Source organism: Eschrichtius robustus, chromosome 7 (assembly GCF_028021215.1).
Source record: "Eschrichtius robustus isolate mEscRob2 chromosome 7, mEscRob2.pri, whole genome shotgun sequence".
NCBI lineage: Eukaryota > Metazoa > Chordata > Mammalia > Artiodactyla > Eschrichtiidae > Eschrichtius > Eschrichtius robustus.
Genome location: NC_090830.1, coordinates 121,667,643 through 121,684,684, shown reverse-complemented (window position 1 = coordinate 121,684,684; position 17,042 = coordinate 121,667,643). Strand labels below are relative to the sequence as shown.

The 17,042-nt window shown below is 41.8% G+C and overlaps 1 protein-coding gene across 2 annotated transcripts in view; it reads right to left on the bottom strand.

The window, feature by feature from the left end:
• Positions 1-17,042, bottom strand: part of ACSL5 (acyl-CoA synthetase long chain family member 5) — a 43,642-nt gene that overhangs the window by 12,842 nt on the left and 13,758 nt on the right. For both annotated transcript variants that reach the window (XM_068548551.1, XM_068548550.1), the window contains exons 2-7: positions 12,557-12,741; positions 9,063-9,168; positions 3,958-4,022; positions 3,737-3,838; positions 2,022-2,121; positions 521-699 (exon numbers count right to left, since the gene is read on the bottom strand). In XM_068548551.1, the coding sequence (XP_068404652.1) occupies positions 521-699; positions 2,022-2,121; positions 3,737-3,838; positions 3,958-4,022; positions 9,063-9,168; positions 12,557-12,712 (708 nt within the window). In that variant the 5' untranslated portion in view covers positions 12,713-12,741. The remainder of the gene's footprint in view (positions 1-520; positions 700-2,021; positions 2,122-3,736; positions 3,839-3,957; positions 4,023-9,062; positions 9,169-12,556; positions 12,742-17,042) is intronic.

Sequence of the window (17,042 nt, the reverse complement as noted above, 5' to 3'; positions counted from 1 at the left end):
TCTTCTAGGACCATTGCTAAATCGTTTTGAATAAAATGAACAGTTAACATTTCAAGGCTTCCTACACTTTATATTACTGTCCTGAGCACTTTATATTCTCTCATATAACTCTTTACAACTCCTCTGTGAGGTAAGAGCTATTTCATCCTCATTTTACAGAGGGGGAAAGGAAGATGTGGAGCAACTGGCCCAAGGTCACCTAACTAATGGATGTGGAGCTGGAATGTGAACCTAGGAAGCCTGGCTCCAGGACCATATCTTTAACTGCCACCTAGCCTCTGCATTTATAAATCCTCTACTTGGAAGTCTGTGCACACTGGTCACAGACCTTCCTCACCCACTGGCATGGTTTCTGAGTTGTCTTGGGGAAATGATTCCCAAAGCTTCACAGCATGAGTGTAATTTACTCTTCTCCTTCCACCCCGGAGAACAACAGCTTGCTCCCTTGTGTAGAAGTCCTGCAAGTTGCCCACAGCATCAGAGCCGCCTTCCAGCTGTGAGCTGACTTTCAGAGCCATACCTCAGCATCAAACAGGGATAAGATCTCAACTCCGCATTTCTCCCCTCTCTTCTTCAGGTCGTCCTCAAAGGGATCCATGAGGATGATCAATTTCAGGCCCGGGGTGAGGCCTTTTTCCACATTCCCAATCAGGACCAATGCCTTTTGGGGCGTATCACAGATCACCGTGGTGATATCAGCTGAAAGCAGAAATAGGGCCGGGGGTTACCCTCCTGCTTTGCTGTGTACCCGATTGTCTTGCAAAGAGGAAGAGATTCTTGAAAATTTCAAAGCTACTGGGTCCCCAAAGGAGATTATGTCTGTCAATCAGATTTATAATGTATAAAATCTGAAACATTCCACTGATAATAAATAAGCTTAATTGAAACAGAAGCACTTAATTTCCTTGCATGTGCTCAACAGTTTATAGTTTCTAGAGGAGCCACAAAATTCCTTCTGCTTAAGAATACAGACAACGTGTATGAATCACGTAGATGTGGTCCTGCCAATGTATTTTACCTAGGGGAGAGGTGAGGAGGGATTAGAAGGGAAAGGAGGAGGCAAGTGGGATTTTAGCAGACAAGCATTTTATGATTTGTAATGTTAGCATTTGCTTTGATACTTGTTTACACAAATAGAAACCTTCTGATTATGTCTATAGTTCAAATGGATCTACTACTTAATCTACTAGTTCTGGGACAGAAAGTAACATCTAGTATATGTCTTATTTGCCCATTGAACTTGAACTTGTTTCTCTAACAGTGGTAATTTGATCCACAGACTCAGCATGGACATTGGTACATGCTGGTGAGCTATACTGACTTCGACTTATAAGAATAGGACATTAAACTAGTAGTTTCATAGTGATACAATCAATTAAATAAGTTATTCACTAACTCTGTGGCCTTTCATCCAGGGTGGCCAGCAAAAATAGTCTTATTGCTAAACTATATTGTCATACTACACTACCTTGAAGCATTTCATTGAACCTTCTATCTGATTATATCCCTGCCTCATGGGCTTTTTGTAACTTCCCTCTAAATTATATCATAGGTACTACAGGACAAGGGAGACTTGAGCATTTTTCTGGTCACAGCATTCTAAGTCTGCTAACAAAAGCAGATAATGAGGAATTACTCAGCATCAAGAAAGAATCAAGTTAAAATGTAATAGCAACAGGAATAAAGATGCAGACGTAGAGAATGGACTTGAGGACATGGGGAGGGGGAAGGATAAGCTGGGACGAAGTGAGAGAGTAGCATTGACATATATACACTACCAAATGTAAAATAGATAGCTAGTGGGAAGCAGCCGCATAGCACAGGGAAATCAGCTCGGTGCTGTGTGACCACCTAGAGGGGTGGGATAGGGAGGGTGGGAGGGAGACACAAGAGGGAGGAGATATGGGGATATATGTATACATATAGCTGATTCACTTTGTTATACAGCAGAAAATAACACCATTGTAAAGCAATTATACTCCAATAAAGATGTTAAAAAAAATGTAATAGCAAAGTTTTACCCTTGTTGACAATGTATATGATGGCATCTTCTCCCAAGGTGTCATACAGGGGGACAGCTACCATGGAGTACGTGTAACAAGCAAACTCAGAGATGACCCACTGTATGGAGAGAAGTTCAAATAAGGAATAGCTTATGCTTTGAAAAGGAGATGTACTAATTCAGTCATTTAGTCAACAAATGCTTATTTGGTGGCTCTGTGATAAAAAAAAATCACCATTTTTGTGATGCCCTAGGGACTGCCACTGCTGATGCTATAAAATATAATTAAATAAAGAAGATAAGATAGGTGCAGAGACAACTATAAAACAAAGGGAGAGTGTAATAAGTTCTATCCATAAGTGTTATGGAAAGCATTAGGGAGTCTTAAGGAGGTAGAGTCACACTCAGGGGTGGGGTAGGCTATCTGGGACTGCTTTGGGAAAAGTGATGGAAATTGGGCAGGGCTTTGAAAGACAGGTAGGATTTGGTTATGGAGATGGAGGCAGAGGAGGTATTCAAGGAAGAAGGAAATGAATGAACAAATATAGGACCGCATGACATCACTAAGTACACATTAGAAAGCATAAAAAGTGACAGGAAATGAATTGGAAAGGTGGGCCAGAATCTGCTAATGGTGGGCCTTGAATGTCAGTCTAGGCATTATGAACTGAATTGTGTTCCCCCTAAAATTCATGTTGAAGCCCTAACCCCACTGCAATTGTTTTTGTAGATAGTGCCTTTAAGGAGGTAACTAAGGTTAAATGAGGTCATAAGGATGGGGCCCTGATCCAATATAACTGTTGTCCTTATAAGAAGAGAAAGAAACACAAGGGATGGCAGAGAAAAGGTCACGTGAGGACACAGCAAGAAGGCAGCCGTCTGCAAGCCAAGAAGAGAGGCCTCAGGAGAAACCAAACCTGCTGACACCTTGATCTTGAACTTCCAAGCTCCAGGACTGTGAGAAAATTAATTTCTGTTGTTTAAGTCACCAGTCTGTGGTATTTTGTTATGGCAGCCCTAGTAGATTAAGATACTAGGTTTGGTGTTAAGTTCCTGAACTAGAGTCAAGGATATCTCTTCTTACTGAGGCTGGGTGTAATGAAGATGAAGTATGTAGATGCACCTAAAAGTGCAGCCGGGGCCCTCTTGGATTTTTAGTTAAGCAACTGGCTCAGGTGAGCACATGTCATCCAACTCTTCTGAAACATACAAAGGCTTTCTCTGAGGATATTGGGTCTAATGACTTAACTTGAACTTGAAGATAAGCTTAATTCCAATCATCTTAATGTCTAAAATCTGTTTTCAAACCACTGTGGAAAGATGGCTACAGCTGGTCTCAGTAGCAATGGATGCCTTGGTTGCTAGTTCACGTACAATGTGCAAGTTCCCATTCTAGTACAAACTCATCCCTTTCCACATCATCCTCAAGATCTTACTTGCCAGTCCTTCATAGCTCCCTTATCTTCTTCATACAACAGACTGACTTAAAATGACACATAATGGGAGACATGTAAGAGAAGTCCAGTCACCTAGCAAATAGCACTAGACATTCAACCAGGATTAAAGAGGTCCTGCACTGTAACTTTTAAGTGCAACAATACTTAAAGAATCTGAGGTCTTGAAACAGCTTTGATAAGTCATCAGCAAGTGTCAGAGTGCTGGATTTGGGGTAGGGTTTAAAGTCTTTAGACTTAGCCCTGACTCATTTCCTTGAGTTAATTTCAACATGGTTACCTCTGGCCTATTCTGAGCAAAGATGCCAACAAAGTGTTCTTGTGATGGCTTATATCCTTTATGCAAGAGACAGGAGCCCAGGTACTCTGCTCGATCAGACACCTACAAGTGAGAGAGGTAAAGAGAGAGAAAAAAAAGCAGTCAAGACCCAAAAGAGATCATATTAGCTCAAGATACCACACAAGCAAAAGAATTTATCCAAAATCATGGGCCTGACTTACCTGTTTGTAGGATAGCCATCTGTAGGGCTGGTTTGGTTTTCTATATCCCAAGCAAGGCCCATTGTCTAAAAACATAACATTAAATGAAAATCAGCTCCAGCTGAAAATTCTTTGGACCAGAGAAGGTTAAAGGAGGTTAGGAAGAGACAAGACACAAAGGATAAATCCAGTAAAGACGTGAGCTTCTCTTATGTGCCAAGGAAATTCAAACGCAGTAAGTACTCAGTTCTCAAAGGCAGAGGGAGCCTTGCAAACTACATTTGAAACACTTGGGAAATGCTACAAAACAAGGGTGGTTCCATGTTGGAATGTGTGACCTCCGTGGTAACAGGCATTTGGGGAAAGCCATGAGTATGGACTAGCCCACATGACATGAACAAACAAAAGCCCACAAGTAAACACTAATAGACTATATCGGATAATCTTGGATTGAGCTTCCCTACAATGAGAGAAATATATGTTCATAACAATTTAGAAAAAAATCAGAATACAAATCATGAATAATCTCATCACATAAACACCATTATTAAGGCTGATATTTTCTTTCATACTTCCTTTGATAGTTCTACAGGGTTATATTCATTCCACATGTATATTTTGGTATCCTGCTTCCTTCCCCCATTTGATATAAATATTCCCCTGTTATTATTTCTTCTCTGTAGAGATTTCAATGGCCTTATTATGGCCAAGTAATGAAGGGTTCTACTATATAGCTGAATTTATCTCATTATGGGCATTGAGATTGTTTCCAAGATTGACACCTCAATCTTGGTAATGGTAATGGTATGATGCATATTTTCCAATTGATCATTTCAAAGTTAGAAAATTTTCTTAGAATACAGTATTTTAAATGAAATAACTGGGTTAGGAAGGGTGGCAGCGGCTGAGAGTGAGGGTGGTTGGTCAGACGGCTCAGGTTTTTGATACCTGGCACCACAATGCTTGATGAAGCAGCTGTGACAATTTGCTTTTCTCCAACCAGCAATATATCAAGTCATAGACACTAAATAGTCTCTTTTTAATATGTCTTCTGGTTAAATAGGTTTTAAAAGTTATTGCTTTAGGGACTTCCCTGGAGGTGCAGTGGTAAAGAATCTGTTCTGCAATGCAGGGGATGTAGGTTCCATCCCTGGTCAGGGAACTAAGATCCCACATGCCATGTGGCAACTAAGCCCGTGTGCCACAACTAGAGAGCCCACGCGCCCTGGAGCCCGTGCACCGCAACTAGAGACGAGAAAACCCGCACAACTAGAGAGACACCCACATGCCGCAATGAAAAGAGCCCGTGGGCCACAACTAAGACCCGAAGCAGCCAAAAATAAATAAATAAATAAACAAACAAATAAATAAATAATTTTTTAGAAAGTTATTGCTTTAGTCTAGGTTTCTTTAACAGCTATTAAAGTGGGACCTTTTCCCTCATTTGTTAAGTTTTATCTGGTAATGTACTTTGCCCATTTGTATGAGCGTGTCTTCTGAGATACTGAGACTCATAAAGAACTGCAAGAACACACACACATACGAGTACATACAGGAGCACACATGTACACACACTTACATTGGCCATCAATATTTTTACAACTTACATTTATTGTCTTACATTTGACAATAGAAGAATTACACTTCTGAACATTGAAACTACTCAGCCTTATTTAAAATTACAATAAGTCTGGGAACATCCACTTACTAGAGTAAATAGTAATTGCAGCCACAGAAGCCACAAAAGTCATGGTATATGTTAGGCTAAGGAACAACTCTAACTGGCCGAGAAGACCCCACATCTAAGCCAGAATGAGACTGAGTTATAAATAGAAAAGCAGAAGAGAAGGAAATTTTACATAGAGGATTTAGCCAAATTGCCGAGAGGAATTCAGGTCTAGCCCAAAGGAAGCATTCAAAGAGAAGGTTACTAGGAATTCAGAGGTAAATAAGTGAACTTCCAGACTAAGTGACAGAGGAAAAAGGAAAGAAAGCAGGAAAGAGATAGCCACTCTGATTAAAGAGATATTTTTTTTTTTTAAATAATGAATGTGGAGACTGTCCACGGGAAACGTTAGTTCTTTTTCTTTCTGCTGAAGCAGCTGCATGAACGCTCAAGAAGTCAAGTCTCAGACTGAGACTTTCCCTGAAGCCACGCAAGTCCTGCTTTAGAGTTCACAGCCACTGCTCCAGCCTAGAGTGTGTGCCACTGGTGCTCTACCAATGGGATTGTTTGTACTGACATTAATCACCAGTGATAAGTACCATTTATGGTACCTAGCTTACTCTGTGCTAGGCATTTTAACTCATTGGGTCTTCCCAATAACTAGTGTTATCCCCATGGTACCAAGAATCATGAAGGGCTGGACAGCTTCAAGCTCACTCAGTAAGGGGCAGAGCTGGTGAAGGTGGGAAAAACTATACTGCATCTCCTTATCACTTCCCTCTTGATGAAAATACTAGCAGAGGCCCATGACCAAGGAACAAGTCAAATAATTGGCCCAAAGGGGCACCAACTGGGGTTTCATTAAACTCTGTGCCCTAATCAGCTTCAGTCTGATTAGCCAAAGTCCTGACCAGGCAACAGCCTAGCCTTTGATTAACTTTAGCAACTTAGATCTTCTTCTGTTCTAAGATGTGGCCATCTAAAAAGAATCCACCCATTAACAACTTCTCAGCAAAACTGGGTCCCAAAGCTGGGTAGAGTTGAAACTCCGGCATGCAGAATCCCTGGAAAGCTTTGTTAAAAACTCATATTCTTAGGTCAAACTATCTGGAATTCTAATTCAGTAAAACACAGTGAAGGGCTTCTCTGGTGGCACAGTGGTTGAGAATCTGCCTGCCAATGCAGGGGACATGGGTCCGATCCCTGGTCCAGGAAGATCCCACATGCCGCGGAGCAACTAAACCCACGCGCCACAACTACTGAGCCTGCGCTCTAGAGCCCATGAGCCGCAACTACTGAGCCCACGCACCACAACTACTGAAGCCCGCGTGCCTAGAGCCCGTGCTCCACAACGAGAGAGGCCACCGCAATGAGAAGCCCGTACACTGCAACGAAGAGGAGCCCCTGCTCGCCCCAACTAGAGAAAGCCCGCACTCAGCAACGAAGACCCAACACAGCCAAAAATAAATAAATAAAATTAAGTTAAAAAAAACCAACACAGTGGAGCCAGAGGATCTATATTTTAAACATTATCTGCAGGTGATTCTCAACATGGATCATCTACTGGGTAGGGGTTAAAGATAGAGGTTAGGGCTGATGTATTCAATCCCGGTTTGTAAACAGACGTGTCATTTTTCTATGGAAATAGCCAGGCTGGATTTTTCATGCCTACTTACATGAGAAGCCATTTTAACTTTATCTGTTTAGTTTTAATTGAGTATTGAAATAAAATTTCTAAATGAAGCAGTGTTATGTGCCACATATTACATGCTCAATGACTTGTTTCTAGTTACAATAACAACACATGCTCAGTGAAGAAAACTTCAAAAAATGGAAAATCCCAAAGGGAAGTCTATTGTATTAGCTATATACTATCTTAAGTTGTCAAATAAATAAAACTAATGGTTGCATTGGTTTGTGTTTGTTATTTGCCTGGAAGTCTAAATCAGTACTAATTTGGAGCCAGAAATAGTAAGTACAGGCCCCTTTGGAGACTTCAGATACAAGTTTTCCTTACAAAAAACCTTTCATTGTCTGGAGGTGCAACAACTTTTATAAAACACTTAAGAGCTGACATAAAATAGAATAATCTAGCCAGACAGACAGATTTAGATTTCAGTATCAGTGTCAACATTTTCTAGTTCTGTCTCCTTCTAAATGTTCCTGAATCTCGGAGTCTCCGTTTCCTCGCTTTTAAAAATGGGGGTGAGGGACTTCCCTGGTGGCGCAGTTGTTAAGAATCCACCTGCCAACGGAGGGGACACGGATTCCATCCCTGGTCGGGAAGATCCCACATGCCGCGGAGCAACTACGCCCGTGTGCCACAACTACTGAGCCCATGTGACACAACTACTGAAGCCTGCACGCCTACAGCCTGTGCTCCACAACAAGAGAGGCCACTACAATGAGAAGCCCGTGCACCACAACATAGAGTATCCGTCACTCGCCGCAACTAGAGAAAGCCCGCGCACAGCAGCAAAGACCCAGCGTAGCCAAAAGAAACCAAAAAAACAAACAACGATGTCGCAACTAAGATGTGGTGCAGCCAAAACAAACAAACAAATAAATAAATATTTAAAAAATAAAAATAAATAAAAATGGGGGTGGTAGCAACTAATCCCTGTGATGTAGGGAAGATAAAGTAGATGATATCTGTGCAATACTATAGGCTGGTTAGCACTCGACTATTAAATATTGTCGTAGTCATAATTAAAAGGTAGAAGGGAAGGGATGAGAAGAAGTCACAGAGGTAAACCTCCGCCTGGACTGAATATCACCCAAAAGAAAAAAGTTATAGGGAGAGTTATAAGCTAGTTGATTTTGAAAGGAAACTAGTGTACCTAGCATCATGTTCAATGATACAAGATAGAATTACTGAGCTTTGATATTTTCCAAATGAACCTACCAAAGGTCATGTGGTGATGTTTCTAAGAAAGTCCAAAAGATAATTACCTTCTGTGATACTATGAGCAGCAGCATGGGCCAGTAGTACGGCACTGGGGGGCAAGGGCAAGGTAAGAAGTCAGGAGGCCTGAATACTAATTCTGGCTCAGATTCTATAATGCAGGGAATTGCATTTATAAAAAGCATGTTCCTAAACAAATAAAATGTACTAGTGAATTAATCAAAATACTTTCCTACTGTTAACTCTTTAACAACAATGTAGCCAGGAAGTTCTCCTTGTGTTAAGTGAGAAACAGATTCAGAAAGGCAAAGTGGTTTATGTAAAGTCACACAGCTGGAAATAGAAGAACTGGGTTTCAAACCCAAGTCTGTCCTACTAGACAGTTTACAGCACCCATCCTGATACTGCGCTCACGTCCCCTCCACGCTGTATTTGTGATTCTTCTTGGACCACCACATTTAAACAGCTAGAGTTTTAGAAGTGAGACTGGGAAGGAGATGTATGGAACAGGACCCCACCTTGGTCTTACAGGCAAGGTGAGACGGCCAGGCTTACCAGACACGGCAATTCCTCTTTGGAAAACTTCATACATCGTCTTGGCATCTGAGAAGTAGTAACGTATTAGGTCATTGTCCTGGCAAGGACCTCTCCGTGCTCCTCCCTAAGACACAAGACCAAGTTTAGGTTAAGACCGAGTCTTTCCCCACCCTTTCCAAACCCTTATGGATTGAATTGAAAAGAACATAAACACTGACTATTGAGGTCACAGCGATGACCCTTTTAGTACTCAATCAGTCAATTTTTTAAATCTCAAAACTGTGGTGTCTTCATATCAGAGAAATCCAGAGATTGTCACAGTTATGTTTTTGGCAATCTCCCCCCACCTCCCTAGGCATACACGTACGTGCGTGCACACACACACACACACACACACACAAAAGAGATAGTATTATAGTTATATCGTTTTTGAAAAATCATGTTAAGTTTAAACATCTATCAAATGCATACTATGTTCCAGTCACTGAGCAACTACTGTAGATGCAAAGTGAGTTAAGACAAAATTACTGCCCATGAGCACCCCATAAATGGGAGTTTTTGGAGCTGGGGTAGGGTGAGAGGGGAAAAACATGGAAATATAATACTGTGATGTACATGCTGTAATAATTGTTTTGAGAGATGAATGAAGTGAACAATTCTGTATCAAGTAGAAAGGCTACAGAGAAGAAATAATATTTCAATAGAGACTTTGAAGATAAGTAAGCATTTACCAAAATGATGTGGTTTCATAGAGCAGAGGGAAAGGAGGGTAATTCAAAGTGAAGGAATAGCCTGAATAAAGGCACAGAGGAAGCAACAAGGATTGACTGTATAGCACAGGGAGTTATACAGTGTCTTATAATAACCTATAATGGAATATCATCTGCAAAAACAACAAAAAACAAAAAACACTATGCTGTACACCTGAAACTAACACAGTATTATAAATCAACTATACTTCAATTAAAATTTAAAAAAGAAGGTACAGAGGCAAGAAAACACACTGAAGATTCTGGTGGGAAGCTCGAGAACAGGGTATTTGAGAAAGAGGGAGTAGCTAGGGATTTGTCTAGAAATGTCAGTGGAACTACAGGATCAGGCCCTGATCTAGATACTGCAGCTGCAGTAAGAGCTATAGGCATGGTTCAACCCTCATGAAAGTTAGTTTAGAGAAGCATAGACATCAATTAAATAAGCATTCAAAACTGTAAATTACTACCAAGATAAGGGCTATAAAAGTACAAGGTAATCCATGAGGCTATAACAAGAGATCTGACTTAATCTGGAGCATCAGGAGATTTCCATCAGATGTCACATTAAGTCAAGACATCAGAAGTAAAGTTCTTTTGGGACTTCCCTGGTGATGCAGTGGTTAAGAATCTGCCTGCCAATGCAGGGCCCACGGGTTCGAGCCTTGATCCGGGAAGATCCCACATGCCACATAGCAACTAAGCCCATGCTCCACAACTACTGAGCCTGTGCCCTAGAGCCCATGCACTACAACTACTGAGCCCACGCATCTAGAGCCTGTGCTCTGCAACAAGAGAAGCCACTGCAATGAGAAGCCTGCGCACCACAATGAAGAGCAGCCCCCACTCGCTGTAACTAGAGAAAGCCTGCGCAAAGCAACGAAGACCCAACGCAGCCAAAAAAAAACCATTTAAAAAAATAAATTAAAAAAAAAAGAAATGAAGTTCTTTTTCTAGAAAAGAAAGATGGGGTCTTGCTGTCTACTTACATAGATGCACTGAGGAAGTAGGAAGGACGAAAGATGACTCAACTCAACTTTAGGCAATTGGGTAAGAAGAGATGCATTTAACTGAGCTAGAGCAGGAGGGGAAGCGGGAAAGGGCGCATGCGTGCATGTGTGTGTGTGTGTGTGTGTGTGTGTGTGTGTGTCTGTGTGTGTGTAAGGGAGAAGACATGCAGTACAAAGATGTGTGGAGCCTGAGGTACCTGAGTGTCACTGAGATAGATTGGAACTCACCGGAGAGGTCAGAAGTAGAAAGTCAGATTTGGGTGTCGTAGCCTTTTAGGTACATATTCATGTCATAGAAGAGGAGGGATTTTCTCAAAAGCAGTGAGGATTGAAAGCAGGGATTGGCAGACTATAATCTGGGGCCAAACATAGCTTGTCACTGGTAAAATAAAATTATACTGTAGCACAGTCATGCGCATTCATTTACATATTTTCTGTGCTTTCACGCTATAACAGCAGAGTTGAGTAGTTGCAACACAACCCACGTGGTCTGCAAAGCCTAAACTCTTCACTGTCTGGCCTTCACAGAACATGTTTGCCAACCCCTGCTTTAGAGGAATCAAGAGATGGTGAGACCGACACTGTAGGATGAGGAGAGGAAAGAACCTAAGTGACAAAGAAAGAAATCTTTCCTTCTTAGGAAGAAATCTCATTGAAGGATACGATGAAAGGCAAACGTAGAAGTTTTAGGAACGAAGAAGTGTCAAGTCAATTGAAAGGAAGAGGCTGAAGAATCACTGAATTAAGAAGTTAGATTATGAGTGATGCAGAGAAGTCTGGGGAGATGGTAGTGATAAAGGTCAGATCTCAGTGGGTTGAAGTTCAGAAGAGGGAATCAACAAATGGACTGCTCTGAAAGACTCGGGGGAAAAGGGAGGCTTGAAAAGAGATGGTGGCCTGAAGCAGCACCATCAGCAGGGCAGGAAGGTGCTGCTGCAAATCTTCCAAATAAAAGGAGGGGGGCGGAGAGCGGAGGCAACTGGAGTAAGATTCCCGAGTAGAAGAACAGAGTTTGTAAAAAGATCAGAAGGGGTTAGCTTTACAAAGGAACAGGAATGCTTTTTTCTCTGAAAAGGGTTGAAGATGAAAAATCATGAGAGAAAACTCTTGGAGCTTTCCCTTAGCTCAGAGATACAGGAGGCAGTGTGATTTGCTGAGAAGTCAGGGAATTGAGGGGAAAAGCCCAGTTCAATGTCTGTCGTTTTAAGAGGGAACATTAACTCAAAGCTGGTATTTAACTCAATAACTTCTTTACTATTCTCAGACACTGGGTGTCTTGATGAACATGTTCTCCTGTCCCCAAAGTACTGACTCCATCATCTAGATCGTGGGTCAGCAAACTTTTTCTGTAAAGGGCTTTGTAAATGCTTTAGGCTTCGTGGAACACATATGATCTATCACTCTTTTTAATTTTTGTTTACATATCCCTTGAAAAATATAAAAAACATTCTTAGCTTGCTACTCACACAGAAAAAGGTGGATTTTGCCTTCAGGCTGTAGTTTGCCAACCCCGGATCTAGATTACTGGCATCATAAAACCAGTAAAAGCTGTGATTTCATTTTTATTACAAAGGAAAATATGCCATGACTAGAAATTTTGACATATAGATTTTGGGGTTTTTTGCTAACCAAGAAGACTTATTTTCCCATACTACCCCCCCACCCCCAGTCTCCTTCACCAGTGATCCTCAGGTCTTGAATTAGTTTGTGCTTGATCAAGTTTGACAAACTGAAAAGGTGCTGGGTAAGTTACCTCGAGTCCCACCGATTGCTTGTTCAGATCAACAAGAGGCAACACGGGATGAGGTCTGTTAATCAGCCACAGGAATATGGCGGCTCCAAAGGTCAGGATGCAGATCAATGCCGGAGTTGGAAGTGGGGAAAACAAGAAGTTAAAGATAAAAAGCATCTTTGTGAATAGCAGCAGGAAATTCAGGCCTAAAAAAAAAAGAAGGAAAGAAAAAGTTAGAGGAAATGGCCATATATTTTTACTCAATAGCTCTATGTTTACAGAAAGAACACACACACACACACACACACACACACACACACACACACACACACACAGCTTCTAGCCCTCCAAATAACCAGGGTTGGACCACTTTAGCAGCTGAATTTCTCCCACTGTTTACCTTAACATTGTCGAGAATAGTAGAATGCATTCTCTACCCTTCCTACTTGACTGTCCTCCCACAAGGCGGAAAGGATCAAAGGAAACAGGTTAATCATTTCCCAGACAATTTTGAGAAAGGACTACCCTTTAATTTTTTGACTGTCAAAGCCTAGAAGAAGCCCTCTGGACCCAAAATAAGCTGGTAGTCAGAGGAGGGGGCTCCAGAGAGCTCCCCCTGCCCAAGCAGACTGAGGGTCACGAAGGACTCTTGCAACTGCATCTCCCTAGTATAACCAGACAGAAGAGGGAACCTCAGGAGAGGTGACACCACCCATCTTAGAAATTAAGCATTCTCCTGTGAAAGACATTTCCTGCTGGCCAGATATGCCTTGCTCATTGCTTTCTTTTCTGAGCCATCGGCGGGGGTGGGTCTCAGAGATCAACAGCATCACAACTTGCCAGGTCCAAAATCCTCTCCTCCAGGGAGCCTGGAGGAACCATTTTTATTGGAGGCAACTTTAGCCAGGTCTGCAGGAAGGATGCAGGAGAATGGGCCTGACACATGGTAGCAGGTGAGCATTGAAGATTTAGGCCGGGAAGTGATCTCAGCGAACCAAAAGAAACAGTCTTCCCCCACAGCTCAGCTTTTCTTGTAGTTTCCAGCTTCAAACTTCTCTAACAGGAGGCATTAACATTTGAGTGGGTCCTAGGAACTTATTCTCGCTGAAGCCGTCTCTCCCACATCTTGCCTCACAACTTTCAGACTTGACTAGGACAATAACAGCATCAAACAAATGAGCACCAACTCTATGCCAGGCACTGAGCTGTGTTGTTTGCATGGATTATCTAATTGAAATCGCATTTTACAGACAAAGAAAATAGAAACTCCCAGAAGTAGTGACTTGTCCAAGGTCACTCACCATTTGCCACTGCTGCTTCCCCATTAAAATCTACAAAATCACAACCCATTTTTTCCTTATAGAGTCTAGCCACACAGTTCAAGGAGACTGAATTCATCTGGCACCTTACAGGTCACAGCAAAAGCATTTCAGATTTTGTATTCTTTAAAGTTTACTGCAACGCCCTATATCTCAGAGATGAAACCAAACATTCCTACTCAAAAGAAAGAGAGCAAAGCAAGTCCGATAAAAAGTCATAGCCACCCTTAGAGCTTTGGGACAGCTGCCATTAGCTGGCATCTGGAACTTTCGCCATTAAGGGAAACAGTTCATTCCACTCTAACAAAGGCTATAAAGCCTAGAAATTTTGTGTGGGAACAGTAACAGTCACAAGAAGCCCTGAGTCACTTTTCATCATTTTTCTACCCCTTGATTGGTTATTACCTAAGTTTAGAGTAGTTCCTTTCCATTTTATGGAGGAAAATTGGACTTCCAGAGACTGGGATGACTGTCTCAACTCTTTGGTTTCTTCCACATTGTGTTTAGGTAACGAAAAGGAAGATTAAAAAAAAGCCAGACCCCAAAGGTGCTAGTTTACCTAACAACAGGTGCTATTATGACCACCTGCCAGGATTCTGGGATTTTTGTAATCCAGCCTTGGCCAAACTTGTGTGGTAAGGCAGTCCAGGAGGCAAAGCATGTTAAAGAGCCAGCCATGCGGGACACCATTCCAAGGCCGGCCACCCACCCCAGGCTGAGAAGGCGGGCTGCCCCAGGGGAAGCTGCAAAATTCACAGGACAGGTAGCAATGCCAAAGGGAGGGGAAACCTGCTTTGTGCTCAGCCATCTCTGCCTATTGCCAACCCCTTTCCTCAGCCTGGGGTACTGCCACCAGTCTGGTGGTACCTTAGAATCTGGGATTCTGCCCTTTACCTTCATCCCTCCTCAAGTAAAAGATTCTTACCTGCACCTCCCTTCTTGGATACAAGAACAGATTGTTGCACTGAGGACTTTTGCCCTCTTCTTACACATGGCAGCTTTACATTTCAGTGGGAGACTTAATGGGAGACTTTGCAAACAACGTCTTCAAAAGAGGGTCTAAAGGTGAAATGTGGTAGTGTGGGATGGGGGAAGAAGGAGGGTGAATTGCCTGGCAGGTAACACAAAGGGAGGAGAGAGAGAGAAAGAACCCATGAACAGCCTAAAGGTGGCACCTGCTGTCCACCCTGGCTGATTCTTACCATGTAGTAATGTGAGCCCAGGGTCACCAGATGGTCAGATTCTTTACTCCCTAGAAAACCTGGAACACTGGATTTTTATGAAACCTCAATTTTAACTTCTGGCTCCATTAGTAAGGGTCTGGTATGGGATAAACGAAAACACATCTGGTTTAATCCAGACCACGGTCTGCCAATTCTTGAGCACTCCTTTTAGGTATACTCCTGTCCTACTGCCCACAAATGGGATGAGCCTGGCCACTTCACTACCTTGCCTACACTGGCAAGGGACTTTATTGGCAGAAAACACTGAAAGATGTATCTATTTGTCAACTGAAATAGCTTACTCACTTTGTTTGCTATTGCTGACCAGGTATCCAAATAGGATATACACAGAATTTCAGATGCTTCCTCCCTGCCTCCCCACATTGTAAAAAATTGAGGTAAAATTCATATAACATAGAATAAACCAGTTTTAAAATGTACAATTTAGCAGCATTTAATACATTCACAGTGTTGTGCAACCACCATCTCTAGTTATTTCCAAAACGTTTTCATCACCCCAAAAGCGGAAACCATTAAACTGTAACTCCCATTCTCTCCTCCCCCTCACCCCTGGCAGCCACTAATTTACTTTCTGTTTCCATGTATTTACCCACTCTGAATATTTCGTATAAAGGAATCATGTAATATGCGACTCTTTGTGTCTAACTTCTTTCACTCAGCATAATATTTTTAAGGTTTATCCATGTTTAAGGTTTAGCATGTATCAGTACTTCATTCCTTCTAATGGCTGAAGAATGTTCCATTGTATGGATAGACCACATGTTGCTGATCCAGTCATCAGTTGGTAGATATTTAGGTTATTTCCACATTTTGGCTGTGGTGAATAGTGCTATGAACATTTGTATACAAGTTTTGTTTGAATACCTATTTTCAATTCTTTGGGGTAAATAGTAGTGGAATTGCTGGGTCACATGGTAATTTTACATTTAATTTTTTGAAGAACCACCAAACTGTTTTCCACAGTAGCTCTATCATTTTACATTCCAACCAGCAATGTAGAGGATTCCAATTTCTTTACATCCTTACCAACATTTGCTATTTTCTTTTCTTTAAAAAAAAAAAAATAATAGCCATTCTAATGGGTGTGAAATGACATCTCATTTTGATTTTGATTTGCATTTCCCTAATGACTAATGATGTTTAGCAAATTTCATGTGCTTTTTGGCCATCTGTATTTCTTCTGTGAAGAAATGTCTATTGCAGTCCTTTGCCTATTTTTAAATTGGGCTGTTTGTCTTTTTGTTGTTGACTTGTAAGCCTTCTTTATATATTCCGGATACTAGATCCTTATCAGATATATGATTTGCAAATATTTTCTCCCAATGTGTAGGTTGTCTTTTCACCATATTGATAGTCTCCTTTTTAATGCACAACACACACGCACACATTTTGAACCTAGGATGCTAGCACTAGAGAAGATTTGCAACCATATCATGTAACTCTCTCACTGTTTAAATGGGAGAAACCAAGGGTCTGAGAGAAGGCAAGACCTTCAGGTTACACCACTACTGGACTGGTTGCCATTCCAAACTTTAGAAACCATGAACACTTCCAGATATGTTCAAGTAAACAAGGGGAGAAGCCACCATCTCTCTCGTCATGTGTCCTGTGTCACTCAAATTACAATCCTGGATCGGTCACTCCACAGAACCCCCTGCAAGCTTTTCCTCTTCCCTTAACGTCACTCCCAGTTGGGAAAGAATGGAGTAGGGACAAGTGCAATAGCAGTAAAGAAAAGAGGAAGGAGAGCGGTGTTACACTGTATCTGGGAGTTCTTGTTTGAGGTTATCTACAGATGGTTGAACAAGCCACAGGCTGGCCCCAAGTGGGAAGCTTCCTCCGCTTTCTGATGTGGTAATAGTGACATGCCTTAGTCCCATACCCCAGGATGCCCATCTGTCCTCAGCCCTTCCCCTTGACTCACTCTCCAGGGTCCTCACTTCC